This window comes from Monodon monoceros, unplaced genomic scaffold (assembly GCF_005190385.1).
Source record: "Monodon monoceros isolate NGI ecotype Baffin Bay Population unplaced genomic scaffold, NGI_Narwhal_1 Super_Scaffold_21, whole genome shotgun sequence".
Classification (NCBI taxonomy): Eukaryota; Metazoa; Chordata; class Mammalia; order Artiodactyla; family Monodontidae; genus Monodon; species Monodon monoceros.
In genome coordinates, this window is record NW_021703778.1 from 165,648,853 (window position 1) to 165,673,587 (window position 24,735).

Sequence of the window (24,735 nt, forward strand, 5' to 3'; positions counted from 1 at the left end):
CATGGAAGGAAGTTAGGTCCCTCACATTATTGAGTGCCTACTATGTGCCAGAAAGTTTACAGTTAATCATCTAGTGCAACTAATCCTGTAAGGGATTCTTATCTGTGCCTTCAACCCCCAATTCCCTCCCCATCCCTACATACCCTTCAGCCTCAGGGGTGATGTGACTTGTCTAAGGTCACACATATGGTCTGCAGGGGAGTTGAGCTTCAAACCCATGTTGGATTCCAAAGTCTGTTTTTTTTTTTTTTTTTTTTTTGCGTTACGCGGGCCTCTCACTGTTGTGGCCTCTCCCGTTGCAGAGCACAGGCTCCGGACGCGCAGGCTCAGTGGCCATGGCTCACGGGCCCAGCCGCTCCGCGGCATGTGGGATCTTCCCAGACTGGGGCACGAACCCGTGTCCCCTGCATTGGCAGGCGGACTCTCAACCACTGCGCCACCAGGGAAGCCCCAAAGTCTGTTTTTATTCCTTTCCTTTCCTTTCTCCTTTTTACACTTTTTAGATTACACAAATAATACAAAAAGACATTCTCATTGTTAACAAAGATGTTCAAGATAAAACATATGTCACCCTTGACTCCCACCCAATCCCACTCCTCTCTCAAGGATAAATGCTTATATCAGTTTGTTGCGTTCCTTTCCAGAATCCTGTCCATGCATTTGAAAATATAGAGATACTTATTTGAACACAAATGAGTTCACACTGAATTATTATTTCACTGATGTGGTATTTTTATTGATTTAAAGTGTATCTTATACTGACATATTATATTTGAAATTTGATGATTTATAGGATTTGCTGCAAAATAATCTACTGGAGTGGAAGGAAACGAGATGAAACAAGAGGGGTCTTGAGTTGATAATTGTTGTAGTTGGGTGATGAGATTCACTGTACTGCAATTTATCATGCTAAAAATTTTTTATATACTCATAAACTTTCAGGCTCCACTTAGGATGTAGGAGAATGGAAAGAGCACTGCTTCCACCTTAACAAGAACAAAAAAAATGTAAAACAATCTGTAAATTCATAACTTTTCTTGAGCCCTCAGAGAACTGAGGTCAGAGGGTGACCCTTTAGTGCCACAGGGCAATAAATCCTGTCACCCTCAGGGCACTGGTGAAAACCCATCATCGCTAAGGGAAGGGGACCAAAAAATGCCCTCTACTTTTGGGGAAGGTGCATGGTGACTGTCCATTGACCAGATCTACAGTTGGAGGTGGGTGGGATGACTGAGAAGGCCATATCGCCAATCCCAAGGGACGGAGCTCTTGCCTAAAACTGAGGCTTAGGCAGAACAAGAACTAACCCCCCCAATCCCCACCAGAGGCAGGGGTGACTTTATGGGCATGTGACCTGTATAGTCACATGGAGCCCATGCTCAGAGTGTCCTGCACTTTGTTTAACACTTTGCTGTTGCCATCTTAAAATTTTTGATAGTTTTTGACCAGGGTGCTCCACATTTTTATTTTTCACTGGACCCTTCAAATTGTATAGTTGATCCTGCCACCAAGTGTCAAGTATCAAGTAACTGGCAGAAGAAACAGTAAACTTCAAGATAGTTTCATAGGCATTATCCATTCTGAGGAACAGAAAGGAAAAAGTTTAAAAAAAAGGCTAAGTTAAATGAACAGAGTTTCAGAGACGTATGAAACATCATCGAGTGTGCCAATATGCACATCCTGGGGTATTAGAAGAAGAGAAAAGAAAGAAGAGGACAGAAAGTGTATTTGAAGACATAATGGACTAACACTTGCTGCTAAAATTTGATGAAAAACATTAATATGCCCATGCAAGAAACTTAACAAACTCCACATCGGATAAACTCAAAAGTTTCCACACCTGGACCCATTATAATCCAACTTTCAACATCCAAAGACAAAGGGAGAATCTTGAAAGCAGCGAAAAGAAGTGACACATCACGTACAGTACAGGTAATTCTCAATAATATTAGCAGCTGATTCCTCATCAGAAATCATGGAGCCCTAAAGGCAATGGGATGATACACTCAAAGTGGTGAAAGCAAAAAACTGTCAACCAAGAATTCTGTATCCAGCAACACTATGGATATAATTTGCTATAAAATCCAAAACTATGGATATGAAAGTTAAGATATTATCAGATAAACAAAGACTTAGACAATCAGTCAGTAGCACCACTTCTTTATGAGAATACTAAAGGGAATCCCACCAGCTGAAAGGAAAGGACATTAGACAGTAATTCAAGTCCACATGAAGAAGTAAAGAGCACTGGTATAGGTAACTGCATAGTAAGTAAAAAGATGGTACAAATTAATTTTTTTATAATAACTCTTTTTTCCCCTTCTATCTGATTAAAGAAACTGCAGAAGAGTCAAAATTATAAATCTGTGTTTATGGTAATAAAATGTATAAAGGTGTAATTTGTATAATAATAGCACAAAAGTAGGGGATGAACAGGCCAAATAGGTGCACTATTAAAATTCAATTGATATTAATTTGAACTAGATTATTATAAATTAAGATTTTAGTTATAATTTCCAGGACAGAAAATATCTGTTACAAAATAATGGAGGAATAAAAAAGACCTAAGACATATAGAAAACCAATACCAAAATGGCAGACATAATTCTACCCTATCAGCAATTATATTGTAAATGGAGTAAACACTCCAAACAAAAGGCAGACATTGGAAAATGAATAAAAAACATGGTCCAAGTACATTCTATCCACAAACAATACACTTTAGATTCAAAGACACAAACAGGATAAAAATAAAAGGACGGAAAATGATATAATATGCAAAGAGTAACCAAAAGAGAGCTGAAGTGGCTATACTAGACAAGATAGACTTTAAGACAAGAAATTGTAACTTGAGACAAGGAAGGACATTACGAAAGAGGGTCAATCCATCAAAGAGACTTAAAAATTATAAGGGTATATGCACCTAAGAGCAGAATCCCAAAATACATAAACCAAGAAATGACAGAATTGAAGACAGAAATAACTAATTCAGCAAAAATAGTTGAAGACTTCAATATCTAACATTCAATAATAGAACAACTACACAGAAGACCAACAAGGAAATAGAACACTTGAATAATACTATAAGCTCTATTGGGTCTGTCCCTGAGAAAGACAAATGTTCCATGTAACATTTTTCAGAATAAATCATAAGTTTAGGCCATAAAATAAATCCTGACAAATTTAAAAGAATCAAAATCATACAAAGTATTTTCTCTGAATAAAATGGAATGAAATTAAAAGTCAATAAAAGATGGAAATTTGGGAAATTCATATATGTGGAAATTAAACAACATACTCCTAAATAATTAATGGACTAAAGAATAAATCACAAGGGAAATTAAGAATTATTTTGAGATGAATGAAAATGGAAACATAATATACTAAGATTTGCAGGATGCAGCTAAATGGTGCTAGAGGGAAATTTATAGCCCTAAATGCCTAGATGCAAAGCAAACTAAACCCAAAGCAAAAAAAAAAAAAGGAATAAAAATTAGAGTGGAAGTTAATAAAATAAAGAATAGAAAAACAATAGAGAAAATAAATGAAATCAAAAGTTGTTTTTTTTTTAAAGTGTTTTTTTGACGAGATTAACAAAGTTGACAAACTTTTAGCTAAACTTATCAAGAAAGAAGAAGACTTGAATTATTAAAATCAGAAATGGAAAGAGAGGGAACATTACTGCTGACCTCTGAGAAATAAAAAGAATTATAAGGGAATACTATGAACAAATGTATGCTAACGAATTAGACAACCTAGATGAAATTGACACAGGTCTAAGTCTTTGTGGTCTTAGATTAGACAATAGTTTCTGAGATATGACACTGAAAGCATAAGCAATAAAGGAAAAATATTGGGATGGGAGGGGACAAATCCCTTTTCACTCTTCCTGAAGTGTCCTCGGCAACCAAAGAAGCCAGACACCAACTGATTTCTCAAACAGTCACTCTGTTACAAATGTTTTACCCATTGGGTTTTTTTTTTTTTTTTTTTGAGCAACGTACCATGCTAGAAATAAAATGGTTAAAACAACGGGAAATTGTCTGCATTTTACATACGAGAGACCAAGCGTTTCCCCAAGATCTCTGAGCTCCAGAGAAGTTCATCAGAGTTTCCAGTGTTGTCCCACTTTAGGTTCAAAAGCCCAACAATTGCTAGATCTTGATTTAAACATCAGTCCCAATGAAGGAAACCAAGGCTTCTTTGAAGAATGTCTGGTCCCCAAGCTGGTCCAAAAATGTATGAGATGGGTCCATAACATCAAATTGTATCTTAAAAGTAAGTAAGTGCTAAAAAGAAAAAAATGAGAACATGTAAAAAGGACACAGAAACCAGCTTGAACTAACCTGAAGGGGAGGGGCTCCTAACGACCAAATCTGAGACAAGGTGAACATCAAAATAATGTAGTTGCTTTGGATTAAGTTGTGTCTCCCCAAATCCATATGTTGAAGCCCTAAACCCCAATGTAATGGTATTTGGAGGTGGCTCCTTTGGAAAGTAATTAGGGTTAGATAGGTCATAAGGGTGAGGCCTTCATGATGGGATTAGTATCCTTATAAGAAGAGACACTAGAAAGAGCTTGCTCTCTTTTCCACTGTAATAAGGCAGCCATCTATGAGCCAGAAAGCAGGCCTTCATTGGCCACAGAATATGGTGCCACCTTACTCTTGGACTTTCCAGCCTCCAGAACTGTGAGAAAAAAATTTCTGTTATTTATAAGTCACCCATTCCATGGCATTTTGTTATAGCACCTCAAAAGAACTAAGACACCAACTAACAAATATTCTACACTATAAAAAAAAAGCCGGGCTTCCCTGGTGGCTCAGTGGTTGAGAGTCTGCCTGCCGATGCAGGGGACACACGTTCGTGCCCCAGTCTGGGAGGATCCCACATGCTGCAGAGCGGCTGGGCCCGTGGGCCATGGCCACTGAGCCTGCACGTCCAGAGCCTGTGCTCCGCAACGGGAGAGGCCACAGCAGTGAGAGGCCCGCGTACCGCAAAAACAAAAAAACAAAACAAAACAAAACGAAAAAACAAAAAAAGTCAATGTCAAGAAAAACAAAGATAACTGACCTTCCCCCCTACCTCCTTGGAGCAGTTTCTCAGAGCTATCTGAAATGCTGTCTCCTGGGCTATAATCCGCATTTTACCCCAAATAAAACTTAACTCCTCCCCCAAAAAAAAGAAAGAAAAGAAAAACAAAAATAAACTAATGAACCATTCCAGACTAAAGGAGACTAAAAAGCAACAAAAATTAAATGCAATGCTTAATCCCAAAACTGAATCCTGGATAAGAATACAAATGATCATAACGGGCATTATTATGGGACAATTGGTGAAATTTGAATAAGTCCTAGAGATTAAACAATAGTATTATATTAATGTTAAATTATCTGATTTTGATCATTGTACTGTAAGATGAATATCCTTGTTCTTAAAAGCACACAATAACTATTTATGAGTAAAGATGCATGGTGTCTGCAAATGGCTCAGAAAAAAATAAAATGTGTGTATTTATATACAGAAAGAGAATGATAAAGCAAATGCAACAAAATATTAGTAATTGGTGAATCTGGGTGAAGCATATATAGGGAGTTTTGGGTACTATTGCAAATTTTTGGTGTTTGAAAATACATATCAGAATAGAGAGCTACCAATAAAGTCCAAAGTTAACTATATTCACCTATACACCTCCAACATGTAAGGGAAAAAAAGCTAAATTCAGTCAAACTAAAGATTCCCACACCTCAGTAGCTAACTAGGTCCACATTTCTGTTGGGTTCACACAGCTGTGGAAATACTACAGTTGGCGATGGGGAGTTTCCCAAGTCATTTACATGCAGTTGGAGGCAAATGCTGAAAACCAAAGTCTTACAAAAATTCCCAGTGCTCTTATATGCCAACCACTCCCACTCCAAGAATCAAGTTGAGTTCTTCTTTGTCAAGACTCTTTCAACTGCAAATAGCAGAAACTCAGTTCAAACTTGCTTAGCAGGAGAGATTTACTGGCTCACTTAACAGCAAGTTCTAGGGCTCCAGAGTGCCAGGAGTCCAGACGGTGTTGTCATAAGTCTGTCTCACTCGGTCTTTCAATTCTGTGACTTCTGTTTCCAGGCAGGATTTCCCTTCATAGAATTGAGATGCCACCAGCAAATCCAGACTTGCCTTCTACCACATTCATAGCCTCAGGGGAGAGGGAATCTCTTTTTTCCTGGTATTTCCAGAAAATGTATTTGCTTGACTCTTATTGGAATAACATGTCTATCCCTAATAGATCGTGGGATCTATTAGGATAACTGATCGTCCAGGTTTGGGTCATAGAGTAATCCTTAAGGCAGAGAAATTGGAAAGTGGAGGAGTTGTAGACCTGGTCTAATCATTCTGTGTGACAGTTGGGAAAGTCTGTTCCCCAAGGTGAAAACAGGGTTTTGAGAGTAAAAAAGGCAAGGGTGGATGTTGGGCAAATAAAATAATAGATGTCAATTATATCCTGTGTTTTGACTACCCACTTCCACATACCACCCCTTCAAAAATGCCTCCACCTACCAAAATGCAACAAAATCATGTACAATCAAACACTGTCTTCTGTCTCACCCCAAAATTGAGACAACTTAAAGGCCTGTCTTTATCTAGACCTGAGTCCATTGTTTCTGGGTAAATTTCATTAATCTCAATTAGATCTGAGTATGGTTTCTAGAGGTGCAGCAACATATGGTTGAATGATAAATTAACTCCCTGTCTTAACACATCTCTTATACAACAGTGGAGAAAGGAAAAGAAAAATAACCACAAAACTCCCTTTGGGAAAGAAGATAAGGAGAAACAATATAAGACTCACTGTCCATGGTGTTTAGCTTATGGATAATAGCAAGGACTTTCTCCTGGTGATGCACGAGTTCCTTGGTCAGCCACTTTGGGCTGCCCTGCTTCTACTATCTGAGAAGACCCACCACCCTCATCCGCTTATCTTCCCTACTGGATTGTGAAGAATGCTCCTTTGGAAGCTATATGTCTTTGGCAATCCAGTTTCTGCTGGTGTAGGTACAAGGCTTCATGATGCCCTTGAGGGTTGAGCAACTCAGGCTTTTAGTTTCCCGGATTGGTGTTTCTCTAGAAATTCAATGACATTACAATCTCATTAAGGTTCTAGTCAACTCAGTAGCAAAAAACCCCAAACAATTTGATTAAAAAATGGACAGGAGATCTGAATATACATTTTTCCAAAGAAGACAGATGGCCAACAGGTGCATGAAAAGGTGCTCACTAACCATCAGGGAAACGCAAATCAACACCACAATGAGATATCACTTCATACTTGTGAGGATGGCTGTTATCAAAAAGACATGAAATAGGGGCTTCCCTGGTGGCGCAGTGGTTGAGAGTCCGCCTGCCGATGCAGGGGACGCGGGTTCGTGCCCCGGTCCGGGAAGATCCCACGTGCCGCGGAGTGGCTGGGCCTGTGAGCCATGGCCACTGAGCCTGCGTGTCTGGAGCCTGTGCCCCGCAACAGGAGAGGCCACAACAGTGAGAGCCCCGCGTACTGCAAAAAAAAAAAAAAAGACGTGAAATAACAAGTATTGGCGAGGATATAGAGAAAAGGGAGCCCTTGTGCATTTTTGTGCATTTTTGTTGCGAGTGTAAATTGATGCAGCCCCTATGGAAAACATTATGGAGGTTCCTCAAAAAATTAAAAATAGAACTACGATATGATCCTGCAATTCCACTTTGGGTATTTATCTGAAGAAAATGAAAACACTGACTTGAAAAAAATATATGCACCTCTATGTTCACTGCAGCATTATTTATAATAGCCAAGACATGGAAGCAACCTAAGTGTCCATTGGTGGATAAATGGATAAGGAAAATGTGGTGTATATACATACGAATACTCTCCAGCCATAGAAAAGAAGGAAATCTTGCCATTTGCAATAACACGAATGGACCTTGAGGTCATTAAGTCTAAGTGAAATAAGTCAGACAGAGAAAGACAAACACCATATGATCTCACTTATATGTGAGATCTAAAAAAACCCCCAAAACTCATAGATACAAAGAACAAAGTAGTGGTTGCCAGAGGCAGGGGGTGGGGTAGGACAATATGAGTGAAGGGGCTCAAGAGGTACAAACTTTCAGTTACAAAATAAATGTCATGAGAATATAATGTACAGCATGTGACTATGGTTAAAAATACTGTTTTGTATTTGAAAGTTAAGAGGCTAGATCTTAAATGTTCTCGTCACAAGAAAAACAATTCTGTAACTATGTAGAGTCATGGATGTTAGCTAGACATATTGTGTTGATCATTTGGCAACATGCATAAATATCAAATTGTTATATTGTATACTTGAAACTGATATAGTGTTACATATCAATTCTATCTCAATTTTTTTAAAAAAGATCCTGCTTGTTTCAGGACAACTTTTTGGACCAGCATCCAAAGCCGGAACTCTGCTTGAAGCGGGGTCCTTGCAGGCAGGCTGTGGCTTGGGAAATTCTACAGATGAGAAACAAGTCTCCCTCCATTCTCTGTGTACCCCATTTGGCCAGGTAACCTTGCCAGCGAAGCTTAGGCAGACCGGTACGCTCATCTGCTCTGTACTCAGGCTGCATCCCAGGGATATCTCTTTATCCCAGGGCGCGGCTCACCCTTGTCAGTGGCATACAGAGGACATGAAGGTGGTACTTGGGAGGGATCGGGGGAGGAGGGTGGGTGTCACCCATTTTTAGGATCCCTACATGGCTTGCTCTGTTTCTCTCCCCCAAATGAACTTGCCTTGGAGGCAGATCTGGCTTTTCTAATCCTATGAGGGGGAAGCTTATCTGACTCAGTCAACTTGGATTATTGACCACAGGCAGAATAAACCTCTTTTAGGAAAGTCAGATTTTATTTTCACTTATTTGAACGGGCCAGTTTCCATCAAAGTTTGTCTCTTTCTTGTAAGAACTTACTGAAATCCACAAGAAGCAGCCAGCATACTCTAATATCCTTTTTCCTGCCATGTGTCCTAAAGTCCAGTACCCATGGGAACACGGACCCAGTCTCAAGACAAGCAAGTGACTCTCAGCCAGCTGGTATTTTCCTGTGTCACAGGGCTGCCAGCTTCCCTCATTGCTCCATGCCATTCACCATTCAACTGATCCCTCATTTTAGGTTCTGTCACAACACCCCATTTCTGCTGCTAATTTCAATATTGAGTCCGATATTTTGCCTTCAGGAGATAGAACTCCAATTTACTTCCTCCAGTGACTGAAAAGTCCAGAGGTAGATGTGCCTTCAGGCACCATTGGATCCAGGTGCTCATGTGATGGTATTGGGTACTTCCTTTCTTTGTTCTCTCGTCTCTGCTTCCCTGTGGGTTAACTTTGGTAGGAAGATGGCTACCAGCAACTCCAGATTTACGTTCTACCAGTTTAGCAACTTCACAGACAGACAGCTTCCCTTTCCAGTTAAAATTCCAGGTCTAACTCTCACTGAACCAACCTGGGATTACGTGTCCTCCCCCGAATCAAATTCCTTGGTAGTGAGAGGTAGGAACAGCCCCAGCTGAGCCACATGGACTGGGGGTTGTCCAACCCCCAGCTGAGACTGGGGGTTGCCCAAGGAAAATTGGGGCACTGTCAGTGGAAGAAAGAGAAGGAATGCTGGCAAGGCGCAAAGAACACACATGCACAGTAAGTTTCCGGAATTAAACGGCAGCTCTTCCTGGAGGGTACAAAGAAAAAGGGAGTGAACAATTCTGGAATACCTACTGTGTGTCTTTTGTTTTTTTTTGCGGTACGCGGGCCTCTCACTGTTGCGGCCTCTCCCGTTGCGGAGCACAGTCTCCAGACGCGCAGGCTCAGCGGCCATGGCTCACGGGCCCAGCCGCTCCGCGGCATGTGGGATCCTCCCGGACCGGAGCACGAACCTGGGTCCCCTGCATCGGCAGGCGGACTCTCAACCACTGCGCCACCAGGGAAGCCCCCTACTGTGTGTCTTTTATCTGCTTAGTTTTTCAACATAAATTTTTGAACACCTATTATGATAAATAATAACAGCTAATTCTTATATAGCATCTATTGTTTACTAGGGTTCACACTTAATTCATTTAAACCTCACAGCTCTGCAAGGTAAGTACTGTAATTATAGCCCCATTTTACAAGAAACTGAAGCAGAGAGCAAATTATTTAGTTAGTTGTAGAGCTGGGCATCTTTATTAGTTTCCTAGAGCTACTGTCACGATGAACCCCAAACTGGGTGGCTGAACACAACAGAAATTTATTGTTAGTTCTAGATGCTAGAAGTCTGAAATCAAGGTGTCAGGAGGGCCCTGCTCCCTTGAGACTCTGGAGAGAATCCTTCCTTGTTTCTTCCCGGCTTCTGGTGTGGTCGGTAATCCTTGGCTTTCCTTGGCTTGAAGCTGCATCCCTCCAGTCTTTGCCGCCATTATCACATGACCACTCTCTTCCCATGTGTCTTTCTTTTGTGTCTTCGCTTCTTCTTATAAGGACACCAATCATATTGGACTAGGGCCCATTGACTTTATTTTAATTTAATTACATCTGCAAGACTCTACTTTCAAGTAAAGTCACATCACTGGTATTGGGGGTTAGGACCTCAACATATCTTTGGAAGGGACACAGTTCAACCCACGACAACATCCAAGCCAGGTCTGGCTCCAGAGTCCCTGCTTGTCTCTAGCCTCAAGGCTAGGACACAGCTCCTGGGGTCACAGCAGCGGGAAAGCCGAGTGTGTACCTCTCAGGGGCTTTTGCAGTCTAAGGAGACACTGTCTGTGTAGCGAGCAATGAGGGTGGTCAGGGAAACTGACACTACTCTGTTCCGGGCAGGTTCCCAGTGGGGGTGGATGACTGCATGGGGCCGTGAGGGATGAGCAGATTGCAAGCAGCGGGGCTGGGATGGGAAGGGAGGGGTGTGTTCCAGGCAGAAGGAAATCACGAGCAGAGGCTGGGGGAGAGAGGGAATGGGGCTTGCTTGGATCTGTCCAAAGAGTTCAGCATGGCCAGGGCAGAGAAGTCAAGGAGGGAAGTTGGAAGAGGAAGCTGAAGAGGCCGGTGGGGGCAGAACTGGGAGGGCGGGTGGGTCATGCTGAGGAACCCACACCCTGTCCTGGGCATCCCCAGGAGCCGTGCGAGGACCAGCGCGGGGTTCCAATGGACGGGCCGGTTTTAACTGAATCCTTACTGTCTTGTGAAGTGGGTCACGTGAACCCCATTTTATACAACATAGAAATTGAGACTCCCAGAGATCAAGTGGGCTAGGTAGAGGCGGAGGCAGAATGTGGCCAAAGCTCTGAGGATCCTCTTACCCCTGGGACTTGGGATATGAGGTGGTGACAGTGGACAGATCACCAGAGTGTTGAGCTCAAGTCCTGCCCTTCTGCTCATTAGCTCAGGACTTTAGGGAAGTTGCTTCTCTCTGCACAGTGACTCTAACACGCAGACACTTCATCCTGGCAGGGCTGCTATCGGCCGTGACCCAAAGGACCTGGGAAATCCACCTGCAGGAAAACGGGAGCAGCCTGGCAACCACAAGACTACGCCCATCATCATCATTCTGGTTGTGGTCGTTCCTGGCAGACTCGTGGATGTGGCTGCCTTGGGCAGGCAGAGCTGCAGGAAGAAGCCTCTTCCTGCACACAGCCCTGCTGCCCTCCCCAGCAGACCCGCACATCCCCACCTCTTTCCTCCCAACGCAATCAGAGCTTTAATTAAAACGAGTTCATCAGACTCTGGAGGCACACCCAACAAAGGAAGCAAAAACGACAATTACCTCCTGGGGACGGTGCCTGGAGCTTTGGAAGTTTCCTGTAAAGAGAAGCAAGTGTTGAGTGGCGTGGAAGAATTCACCTGGGTGTTTGGGGAGAGGGAGACACTTTCCTCTCTGTATGGGAGACACAGGCAGATGTGTGTGGATTTCTGGGGGCGGGGCACAGGGGATTTCTGAGGCTGTGTCATCCACACCCCAGCTCCCTGTCAAAGTCCCTGGTCTGGCCCTGTGATGCCAGGGTGGAGCAGGCTGTTATCTTCTCCAATCATGAAATGCCTCTCTGTTTTTCTACTTGGGAAACAGGAGAATTATTTAAAATTGTCCCCTGGCTGAAGCACCTTGTCTGTCCCCCTTTCTGCTCGCCTGCCCTAAACCAGCCCATCCCTCAAGGCCACAAAGCTGGTCCAGACCCCTCCGGCCCTCCTGTATCCCACCGCCTGCATCACAGATGAGCTTTTTGCTCTGACTTGTCTCTGCCAGTGCGCTTCAATAGAAATAGAATGCAAGCCACATACAACTTAAAATTTAAAAAGCCGCAATGCAAGCAACTTAAATTTTTCTAGTAGCACATGAAAAAAATCCAAAAGAAACAGATGTAATTGATTTTAATAATATAGCCAATATAGCCACTATATTGTCATCTCAACATGTAATCAATGTCAAAAATCATTAGTCTTTTTATACTAAGTCCCCCCCAAATCCTGTATTTTATTCTTAAATCTCAATTCAGACTGGCCATATTTCAAATGCTCAATAGCCACATGTGGTCACTGGTTATTGTATTAGATAGTGTGGGTCTGTATTGTGTTGACATTGGGTGATGGCCTTGTCTCCATTTAACAACTCGGTACATTTCCCTCCCATGGAACTATGGTCCAGCGAGGCTGTATTCACCCCTCCAGGGAGCCCTGCACAGGCCTGGCTCTTGCGAGGAACTTAGTAATTGTTTTGGAGTGAATGCATGATTGTAGGAGGGGTCTCTCTTGCTTTGTATTAAGAAGGGATACTAGAGGAATTCCTTGGCGGTCCAGTGGTTAGGACTCGACGAGGCCGAGACTTGACGCCCCGGGTTCAATCCCCGGTCTGAGAACGAAATCCCGCAAGGTGCAAAACATGGCCAAAAAAAAAAAAATCTACAAGAGATGTTAGGCGATGTGGGTCTCTAGCTCTCTCTGGGCGTGGCAATGGCCCAGGAATCCTGCAGCAGGTTTTCCTTCCCATGCTGTAGGAGCTCCACACCAACGAGGAAACAGAGGAGGGCTGGGCAGCTGAGCTTCTAGTATCTGGCGATCACTCACTTTAAACATCAGGCCTGATGTGTGTGCACAGGCAAAGGAAAGCAGGTGAGGGGACAGAGGGAGACGCTTTACGTCCTGCATCCTCCTACTTAACTTCATTCATTCATTTATTGAACCATAAAATGCTTATTAACTCATTAGTTTGTTCATTCGGGAAACATTCCCAAAGCACTTTATTTAAGACAGGCATTTGCTAGGTGCTGATATGTTTCATGGATAAGTAAGAAACCATCCTTCCTCTCACTCTGTAACCCCCTGGAGTACTTGTTCTAGCAGAACATGTGTTTAACTAGAATAAACATAAGCAAACGAGCAATCTCTGTATCAAACTAACACCCTCCCCTCTCCCCATGGACTTTAATTTTCCTTCTCTCCTTCCATGGACAGCACACCTACTATGTGCAGGTTCAGTGCTAGGCACTCTTTCCATCATCTCACTCAATCCTCCACTTTTAGAGAAGAAAAAACTCTGGCTCAGAGAGGTTAAGTAGCTTGCCTAATGTCACCCAGCTAGCAAGTGGCATAGTCAAGATGCAAACCCGATTCTTCAGCCTCCCCTCACAGGGAGCTTTGGACCCCTTGTCATTGCTGTTGAAGCTCTACACAGCTCTCTCCACACTTTCCAGACATGCAGTGCCCAGCACACAGGAGATGCTCAGGAAACACGTACTGAATGGATGGATGGAATACTTGTTGAATTAAAGAACTAATGAATGGATGAATTCTTCCTCACTTTATAGTGATTTGGTTTTGCATTGGTCTGACATATAGGTTCCTTACGGGCAGGAACCATAGTGAAGACATGTGGATTCTGGAATCAGATGGATCTGGGTTCAAATCCTGGATCAGCCCCTATTTGCTGACTGGTCAAAAGAAACATATCTTGCTGTGAGAATTGACAAGGGAGGGAGTGCTGGGACCTGACTTCAAAAGAGTTTCCTGGGCATTTTGCTGTCCCCACTGCTGCTTTCCATTTTCTCTGCCTGCTAAAAAGAGGGGTGGGTCTTGGCCCACCTCCACCCCTGTGATGTGCTGTAAATAATATATCAAGTGGCTTAGTGAGAAGCTCATGAATTCTTTTTTTTTTTTTTTTTTTTTTTAGCGGTACACAGGCCTCTCACTGTTGTGGCCTCTCCCGTTGCGGAGCACAGGCTCCGGATGTGCAGGCTCAGCGGCCATGGCTCACGGGCCTAGCCGCTCTGCAGCATGTGGGATCTTCCCGGACCGGGGCATGAACCCGTGTCCCCTGCATCGACAGGTGGACTCTCAACCACTGCGCCACCAGGGAAGCCTGCTCATGAAGTCTTAAACCCTTTTTAAAGTGCTCCCAGGAAGAGAGGGCATCTGCTCCGGGGTCTCAGTGGCCCCTTGCCCTCTCCATCTGGGTCCCAGATGAGGTGAAATGACAGGGTCAGGTCCCCCTTGCTGTAGCCTACAGGCCAAGAGCCTTTTAGGGAATGGAATGTTCCTCTTCACAGGATCCCAAGTTCTCTGCACACGTGAATTATGCATCCAATACTTAGCAGAAGAGCAGTCTGGAGACTGTCCCTGGAACCCAAATCCTCTAAGTTTGCAGTGCAAAGACGCATTCCCTTGCCCTGTCCCCATGCCAAGCTGCCAGGACCGAGAGCATGCAGGTGGCCTGAGGCCAAGGACACTCAGAGCGCATGGCAGATTGCCTCTCCTAACAAGTAAATGCATTCAAAAAGGGAAAGATGCTATGGAAAAATAAAATAAGCTGTTTATATTTTAAGGATGGATTACTTAAGGTCGGAACAGCTTCCTAGCGGAGGTGGTTTTTGAAGTGAAACCTGAACCATCAAAAGAAAGATCTGGAGTAAAAGAGTTCCAAGCTGAAGGAATAGCAAAGTCTATGTCCCCGCAGGGAAAAGTACTGGGTGTGGTGCTGAGACAGAAAAAAAAGCCTGTGTGGCCAGAGCATAGTGAACGAGCGGGTTGGTGAGCTGAGAGTGGGGTGTAAGGGAGAGAGGACTGAAGGACGACTCCTGGGTCTACTGGGAGGCCTTTGGGAGAATTAGCAAAGGCGTACCTTCCTCTGGACATACACGACCTTTAACTCACGTGCCGGATTCCACAAGAGGAGCATGGCTGGATTTTAACCCCACCTGTCTCCCTGCCAGGCACCCCTGTGCAGTGTGCAACATGCAGAACTGTACATGGAGGACCTGGGTAGAGCCACTACCTGCTTGTGATACAGCAGGGTGGAAATCATAGCTCAGCGCTGGCTAGGTTAAATTCGAGATGCCATCAGCCACCCAGGAGAAGTTGCTGAATAGACAGTTGGACAGGCCTGTCTGGAGCTCAGGACAGAAGTCTGGGTGTCCTCACTGGATCATTACATGCCTGGATGCGGTCACCCAGGGAGAGCTATAGAGTGATATTTCTAACATGCAGATCTGCCTGTGAAGTACTTAGTCAGTGGGTGAGGCCAGCAAGGTGCCTAGGAATTAAAATTTAAGGAGGCACTCTCAAGGTGACACAAGTGCAAAGCTGGCACCTGAGAGAACACGCCGTCTTAAATTTTGTGTCTTCTTAAATCTAGTCCTGGTCTGGGGTAATTCAATGGAGAAAGGATAGCCAGTGGTGCTGGCACAACTGAAAATTCATTTGGGAAAGAAAAAAAAAGAACCTCAACCTTTATCTCACATCATGTATAAAAACAAAAATAGATCACAGACCTAAACACAGAAGCTATAACTATAAAACTTTGGGGGAAAGAAAAACAGAGAAAATCTTGATGACCTTGAGATAGGCAAAGATCTCTTAAATAGGACACAAAAAGCATGAACCATAAAAGAAAAGAAAGATCAAGTAGATTTTATCAAAACTAGGAACTTTGCTTTGAAAAACATCATTAAGAAAATTTAACAAACCACAGACTGAGAGAAAATAGGTGCAGTACATATATCTGGCATAGGACTTGTACCCCAAACACATAAGGAACTCTTACAACTCAGTAATAAAAAGACAATTGATCCAATTCTTTTTAAATGGAGAAAGATTGGAATAGGCCCTTCACAAAAGAAAATATACCAATGGCCAATAATGAGCAAGTAAAAGAGAGGTTCAGCATCAACATTCATCGGGGAAGTGCAAGTTTAAACCGTAAAAAAGTACCACTTTATAGCCGCTCGAACGGCTTAAATTAAAACCGATGAAAATACCAAGGACTGGTGAGAATATGAAGCAACTGGAATTCTCAGACACTGCTGTTGGGAAAATGTACAGACACTTTATAAAACAGTCTGCAGTTTATTATAAACATACAACTAAGCAGTTCCACTCTTAGGTTTTTATCCAAGAAAATGAAAACAAAACGTCTATACAGAGACTTGTACACAAATGTTCACAGGCGCTTTATCCATAACAGCCCAAAACTTAGAAACAGCCAAGTGCCCATCAACTGGAGAATGGATAAACAAACTGGGGTACATCCAGACATCAATGCTTTTCAGCAATAAAAATGGAACTACAGATACATGCAACAATATGGATGATTCTCAAAAATATCATGCTGAAGGAAGCTGGACAAAGAAAAAAGTACAATCTGTACGATTCCATCTATAGAAAAATCTAGAAAACACGAATGTAATCTGTAGTCGCGGAAACGTGATCATTGTTTGTCTGAGGCTGGGGGCTGGGGGTTGACTACAAAGTGATAAAAGAGAACTTTTATGGGTGAGTGGAATGTTCTATACCTTGATTATAGTTTTGGTTACACAGGTGTCCATGTGTATCAAGACTCATCCACCTGTCTATGTAAAATGGGTACCTTTATGTAAATTATGCATCAATAGAGTGACTTAAAAATACCTCAGTTCAGGCTTTAGCCGACAACCAGTCCTCTGGTCCTCCTTGTCACGCTGAGTGTGGTAATGTAAGAATATTTTTTTTCCTCAGGACGTGATGACTAAGTAGTTCTGTCCACCTGCAGGACACGGTGGGTGTTAAAAAATGGGCTCAGGGGACTTCCCTGGTGGTCCAGCAGTTAAGACTCCGCTCCCAATGCAGAGGGCCCGGGTTCGATCCCTGGTCAGGGAACTAGATCCTGAATGCCAAAACTAAGAGCCCATGTCCCGCAACTAAAGGTTCCACACGCTGCAATGAAGATCTCGCACACGGAAATGCAGCAACGGAGATCCCGTGTGCCGCAACTAAGACCCAGCGCAGCCAAAATAAATAAAGTCATACACTTATAAAAAAAAAAATGGACTCAAGATTGGCGGGTCGGGATTTCCCTGGTGGTGAAGTGGTTAAGAATCCGCCTGCCAATGCAGGGGACGTGGGTGCGATCTCTGGTCCGGGAAGATCCCACATGCTGCGGAGCAACTAAGCCCGTGCGCCACAACTACTGAGCCTGTGAGCCACAACTACTGAGCTTGTGTGCTACAACTACTGAAGCCCTCGTGCCTACAGCCGGTGCTCCACAACAAGAGAAGCCACTGTAATGTGAAGCCTGCACACCGCAACAAAAAGTGGCCCCCACTCACCACAGCTAGAGAAAGCCTGCCTGCAGCAACGAAGACTCAACACAGCCAAAGGCAAAAAAAAAAGATTGGCTGGGTCCCCTTTATTTAGAGATGAGGGAACTGGGGCTCAGAGAGCAGAAGAGACTCATCCAAGGACACACAGCGTTATATAGGTTTTGACTACAAGGTGTCACTTGGGGACATTTGGGTTTAAAACATAAAAACAAAACAAGCCATCAGACAGTTTGCATTGGTCCCGTCTCTCTTTTTCTTCAGAGCCGAGTTCTGGGAGAGGTCTGGATTCCCCTGAGGAAGGCCAGGTCTACAGGCTGGTAACTGCACAAACCTTGTCTGCAGAGCATCTTCTTCTTCTCTGCTCTTCTGCAGAGAAGAGCCACCCGATCCGAGGACACCATCATCATGAAGCAGTGAGGGTACAGGACTGTGAGCCCTGCTTTTCAGCTGATACTACCTCGTGCTGGTCTCCCCACCTTCATCATTGCCCTCCCTGCCTCCCAGGGTCCATGTGGGAACATGAAAACATGCATGCCTGTTCTCAGCACTCTTACTGAACCTAGACGTCTGGTCACTGCAAAGCAAGGATGTAACGAAAAACCAGATCAGAAAGGAATAAATAAAATGGTCCCTCTTTGCAGATGACATGATTTCCCACATAGAAAATCCCGAGGAATCTACCAAAAAATTCCAAGAACTAATAAGTTCTAGGTCATAGAATGCAAGACAAACATACAAAATCAATGATATTTTTATATACTAGTAAGGAACACATGGACTTCAAAATTAAAGTGTAATACCTAAAAATTTATAGTCACTAAAAAAAAAGGAAAAGGAAAGAAAGAAATGTTTAGGTGAGCATTTAACAAACATGTCCAGGCCTTGTATGCTGTAAACTACACAACACTGATTAAAAAAAAATCGAAAAAGATCTAAATAAATGGAGGAACATATTGTCTTCAGTATGTCTCTGAACATACTGGATTGGAAGACTCAACATAGTAAAGATATAATTTCTCCCCAGTTTGATACAGAATAATGTTTAACCAGCTATCTGGGCATCCTGTGGCCCAGTCAACTTGACAGATAAAATTAACCACCATGGTAACTAAGTTAGAATAGCATTACTGTAGAAACAGAGGAACAATCAATGGACTAGAATAGACAACCCATCAACAGGCCCACACCTAGATTGAAACTTGACAAATTTGGTGCTGCTAATCAACATCAAACAAAAAGGGCTGGACTGGTCAATAAAAGGGATGGGATAATGGATTATTAATATGGAAAAGATGAAATTTCTTCCTTAACCCGTACCAAAAAAATAATCAGTAAGAAAAGGGCTGAAATATGAAAAAATAAAACAAAAATTAAAAACTACAGGAGACTATCTCCATGGTCTCAAGTTGAGAAAGGATTTCTTCAACAAGGGCTAAGTGTATAGTTAAATATGAATAAACTTTGACTCAATTAAAATGAACTTCTGTTCTGGTGTCTCTTCTTAAAAGGGCATTAATCCCCTTACCAGAGCTCCACCCTCATGACCTAGTGACCTAATTACTTCTCCAAGGTCCCACCTCCAAATACTATCAGACTGGTTTCAACATATGAATTTTCAGGGGACACAAACATTGTCAGTAAGGCACTGGTCCCATTTGCTGAGGTCAGTGCTGCCACCACAGTGGGGTTCGGGGACGCCTGCTCGCTGCATGGCCTTCTCCCCGTCAGCTCTGCAGGCTGCTGGGCCAGCAGCGGCAGCGAGGTTTCGAGCACAGGCAGCAGTAGGGACATATATGGATCTGTCCTTTATGACTGCACAGGTAACACACAACCCAGTCCCTACCAGTGAGCCCTTCAAGATGGACAAAGCTCCCACCTGCTCTCCTGTGGGCCAGTCACCAGGTCTGGGGTGTCACACACACACATGCACACATGGGAATAGGCTCCTTCCGGCATCTCTGCCATTGTCCTCATTTTAGCTATTGCAGCCGCACGTTTGGGATACTTGTTGGAGGTGGGGAAAGATTAAAACAGGGCCATAAGGTACCAGTTGTGCAAGCTGTGCACTGTGCAGTTCTAGAAGGCACCATTCACAGTTTAGTCTCGGTTATGTTATTAGCCATGTTAGAGCTCTCACTTATTGAAGACACTGTGTACCAGATTCATGATCTCATTAAATTCTCTGGTTCTGTTTTCTTCATTTTACAGATGACAAAACCCAGGCTCAGAGAGCCACTACCTTGCCCAAGCCGCAAGAGCAGAGCTAGGATTTAAACCTTCTTCTGCCCAGTTCCAGAGCCCCGAGGACACCGGACTCTGGGCGCAGTGTCGGTACAAAAAGCCTGTTAACCCTGACCCTGGCAGGCCAGCCCCACGAAAGCACCGCTGGCCCCCTAGGGAACTGGGCTCAACAGCACTGGACTTGGGTTCTGGGCTCTTCTTGCACCGACCAGATATGCGACCTCGTGCCCCAGCTCCTCCCTCCAGCACGCGGAGGGAAGCGACTGTGAGCCGTCAGGGGTTCCACCGAGCCCCGCCCTCGGGGGTGGGGCAGGGAGCGGTCACGTGAAGGGGCGCCTTGCCCCCTCCCCACCCCGAGCCCCGCCCCGCCCCGCCCCCAGGCTCCAAGCCCTCCACCCAGTGAGCGCAGAGGCAGCCGAAGGCGCCGCGCCGGCTCGGGACCTGCCGCCCCCACCCGGTTGCCGAGGTCGGCGTCGCCGCCGCGGGGTTTCGGGGAGACCTGCGCGCTGCGTGGCCTTCTCCCGGCCAGCCGTGCGGGCGGCTGGACCAGCAGCAGCAGGGAGGACTCGAGCGCCGGCGGCAGCAGCGACACCATGGATCTGTCTTTTATGGCCGCGCAGGTAATGGGGCTTCTTCCACGCGCGCCCCGGGTCGCCAAGTTTGGGCAGGTTCGGGGCCACGGTCTCGCCCTCCCCGCCGGGGCTGAGCGCACCGGGAGGGTTCAGGCCGGGCGGTGGCGCCCGCCGGCGATCCGAGCGCGGGTCCTTTGTCCGGAGCTGGCATCCCCACTGGGTGCGCGCGTCTGGGGCGGCGAGCATGGCTCCCGGGGGCGGGGCAGGCTGTGCGCCCAGTGTTCCCCGGATCGACCTGTGCGAGGGGCCTCGGCAGGGGTCCCCTCCCTGCCCATCCCCCACCCGCGGTCCTCCCTCCGTTGCCCCGCAGCTTTCCAAGGCGGGGCAGCCCAGATCCGTGCGTACCCGGGTGGGCAGGCAACCTCGCTCTTCCCCATTCTGTATCTTCCCGAGGCGCCGGGTAATCTGTCACTTGCTGCTGACCTCGGACGCCTCCCACCTCACTTTTCTCCCGTTTGGTGGAGACCAGAGACTCTGTAGCCCGAGGAAGGCGGCGAGACCCGCTCTGTGACCAGCCAAGCGCCAGAGCACAGCATTCGTTTTCTCCTTTATCTGCTTTGTGCTGAGTCTGTAGCCATCAGTGCTCGGCGCCACCATAACTCTTCTCTCGACACAAAACAGGTTCCCAGTGGCAGACAAAACAGATGACCTCTCATCGCTTGGATTTTTTCTTCAGGGGAATCCCCTGAAGCTCTGAGCGTGGAGTGATCTTTATGTTTGGTGCCTTAACTCTGGAGCCAGAACAAAGGCAAACGCCTGCTTTCCGGAGCTGGAGCTGTCTGTGGCCTTTTGGAGTTACAGTCTGGCTCCAGGGAAGGGCCACCGCATTTGGGCTATAGGAGAGTAAGTCCCCAAGTACCAAATTCAGACCTTGCACCTTCTATCGAGTTGGTTATGTTGGGAGCCCAGTGGTAGGAAGGCCCCCCAGGTTCCCTCTGTCCCCTGGGCATGTGGCAGGGGCCCCACTGGCTGCTGTTTACTTTTCCAGGGAATGGAGTTTCAGGGCACACTTTCCTTTTCCCCCAAACTTCACCATGGTGGAAATCTGTTTAAAAAGTAACAGCAAAATCTAGGCTGTAGGGACAGCGAGCTCCCAACGCAAGCATGAATGGGTGCAGAATCCCCAGGTTGGCTCAAGGGAACCCAGATTCCAGCTCTTGGCAGTCTCTTAACAGGTTTTCCATAGTGCTAATTGCTCCCATGAGCCATGCTGGTCTTTTTTTTTTTGCCTAATTTTCTGTCTCCTGTTCTTAAACCCATGTTTATAAATATTGTCATATGGACATCATTTTAGATAGTGCTGACTGTTAACTGCGTGGACGGAGGAGGCGTCACCGGATTTATTTCTAGAGGGGAGAAGAGCTCACACGATATCTACCTCTGCCTCCCAGCTCTGGATCCCACCAAACAGCTGGCATTTCCATGGTTACAAGATAAATTGATAACTGCTAATCCTGGGGCTGGCTGGAGCATCAGGAGTTGCTATGGTAACTTGACAAAATAAACATAGGGCTTTTCAGCATATCTATATAGGCAGAGCCTGCGCAGAGATGGAGTTCTGTTTTTTTTTGTTTTTTTTTTTTTTACAATTCAAGTTTAATGTGGTCAGTTTATTACTGTGGACAGATGTTTGGGCATTGATTACACACTCAGTCCTGGGTTAGCTGCAGGGACAGAAACGTGAAGTGCCACCAAACGGGGAGAGATGCTGACGTGTTGCTGAGCGTCTGCTATGTGCCAGATGCGGGCGCTTACACACCAGATTACAGTAAATCCTTACACATCTGTGACATTGGCACTGTTAGCCCCATATTACAGATCAGGATACCAAACTTCAGCGAAATGAAACAATTTGCCCAGGACACACCATTAGCAAGGAGGAGAATGGGTTTCAAATCTGGGTCTGAGGATCTGCAAAGCTGCTGGGTTTCCACCTTATTGCTTCTGCCTGAGAAAGACACAAAATAAGGGACAGGAAGGACATATTTAAAGATGACTCATCTCTCCTCCTCCCCCCAGGAAGTGCTCTCCTCGTGGTGCGTTGTGATCTAATGGATTTCATTCCGGTGTTTCTCTGTCCCTCTTATCCCCACAAGGGTGGGAACTTTTACTTCGTCTGTAGCACTTAGCAGTGCTTGGCACAGTGAGCGCGCAGGACACGCTGTGGGTGTACAGTGACTGCTGCACGTGACCAAGTCGATATCCCCACACGTCAGCAGAGGGCAGTTTGATAGAGACATGTGAAGGCCTCCGTCCACTTGTTCAGCTAATGTTGAGTGCCTGCCTTGTGCCAAGCTCTGTGTCAGGCACTGGGACAGGGATGCTGGGGGACAAAGTTGAATGGGATGTAGATTTTCTTTCTGGATGCTTGGAGAGTAGTGGAGAGATGATGGACCAGGCCATTCCTTGAAAGGGTGACCAAAATGCCTGGTATAAAGTAGGCCCTCCACAAGCATCTGTTAGATGATTGGATGAGGGTAAGACAAGATGTATGTGCAGGAAAAGCCATTAACAGGAAAAGATAGTGAGTTTGAGGTGTCACATGCCCCCGCGCCAAACACCTGTTCATCGGTACTTGAGTCTGGGGGTTCTGATGGATGGGAACTAGAGGCAGATTTCCCCTGGCGGGCCTGGGAATAAGGGCATTCTAAGCAGAGAGGTATGGAACTTCCCTGGCGGTCCAGTGGTTGGGGCTTGGCGCTTTCACTGCCATGGCCCCAGGTTCAATTCCTGGTTGGAGAGCTAAGATCCCGAAAGCCACGTGGACTGGCCAAAAACATAAGCAGAGAGACATGGAGGTAGGAAAGCCCAGAATATATTCACAGAATCCTTCAGGAAACTGGAGGGTAGGGAGCACAGTAGAACTGGGAGACAGAGGCCAGGGCCAGGTTGTAGAAGCTGCTAACTGCCCAGGATGAGAAGTTCACATTTAATCAGTAGACAGTGGGAGCCACTGTAGGTGACTGAGCAGGAATAGCTTATAATTGAAGCAGTGCCCTGGGAAAACCCCAGCCGCCCGTAGAGGCCACAGCTGGAGGGATGGATGGAGTCGGAAGTGCACACCTGTTTGATTCACTGATGGAATAAAAGAAACCATATTCTTGTGGCTCCAAAATCCAAGTCTCTTCCCCTTCACCAAGCTGTGAAATATGATTCCTCTTCATGGCTTAAAAAGACCTGGAGGATATATGCCATTTTAGATAGATTTCCCGCTCAAAAACTAAACCTCAAAAAGACACTCTTGGGCTTCCCTGGTGGCGCAGTGGTTGAGAGTCCGCCTGCCGATGCAGGGGACGCAGGTTCATGCCCCGGTCCGGGAGGATCCCACATGCTGTGGAGCAGCTGGGCCCGTGAGCCATGGCAGCTGGGCCTGCGCGTCCGGAGCCTGTGCTCCGCGATGGGAGAGGCCACAACAGTGAGAGGCCCGCGTACAGCAAAAAAAAAAAAGACACTCTTCTTGGATGTACAGAGTGGACATCAGTTATCCAACAAATCCTCTTATGCAGATGTGCCCTCCCTGGTGCGGGTACACCGGGCTGTGGGTTTGGGCTTAGAAGAGGCTGTGGTCGCTGAGAATGTAAAGACTCAGCTCGACCCTGAGCCCTGGAGGCACTCAGCCTCTCTTTCGCCCACCCTGGAAACACCCCAGCCCCACTCTACACAGTCCCTGAGTCCCTGGAGATTCTGGAGGGTTGAATAGTAAACAGGGGCATGCATTTCCCTATGGCCAGAGACGGCCAGGAGGGCAAGGCTACCCAGACCCCCTAGGAGCTGGAGGGGAGGGGAGAATCGCAGATCTTGAAGACTGATCCTCAAATCCCTTTGTTGTCGGTGGGGTAGCCTGTCTCCAAAGACGGCCCCATCCATTCCTTCCCTACCTCCTGGAGGTACATGTTGGCCCCCCATGAGGGGGTTTAAGATCTGATTCCCTTCCCCTTAATGTGAGCTGGCCTTAGTGATTTTTCTGACCAAGACAATGCAGTGTGAGTGACATTGTGAGATAGGTTTGTAAGAAGCCTGCAGCTTCCACCTGGGACCCTTGGAGCTCTTGCTCTGGGGGAAGCCCAGCATCATGTGTGAAATTCAGAGACCCTGAGACCTCGGGAAGGGAATGAACATTTAAGAGACCTCCTGTGTGCTGGGCCAGCGCATGGAATGAACTAGAGAGACAAGGAGCCCCGTTTCCATGTTTCTAGGTTGTAACTCCCTGTAGAACAAGCATGCCTATGACATAAGAGCTCGCTCTTATTTTTGTCTTGCATTGTCCTTACAGTGACTAGTTTAAACCC

The 24,735-nt window shown here is 45.6% G+C and overlaps 1 protein-coding gene across 1 annotated transcript in view; it reads left to right on the forward strand.

The window, feature by feature from the left end:
- Positions 1-24,735, forward strand: part of CUNH14orf132 (chromosome unknown C14orf132 homolog) — a 193,696-nt gene that overhangs the window by 122,536 nt on the left and 46,425 nt on the right. The window contains exon 2 of the mRNA XM_029237165.1: positions 20,195-20,434. Coding sequence (XP_029092998.1) covers positions 20,195-20,434 — 240 coding nt within the window. The remainder of the gene's footprint in view (positions 1-20,194; positions 20,435-24,735) is intronic.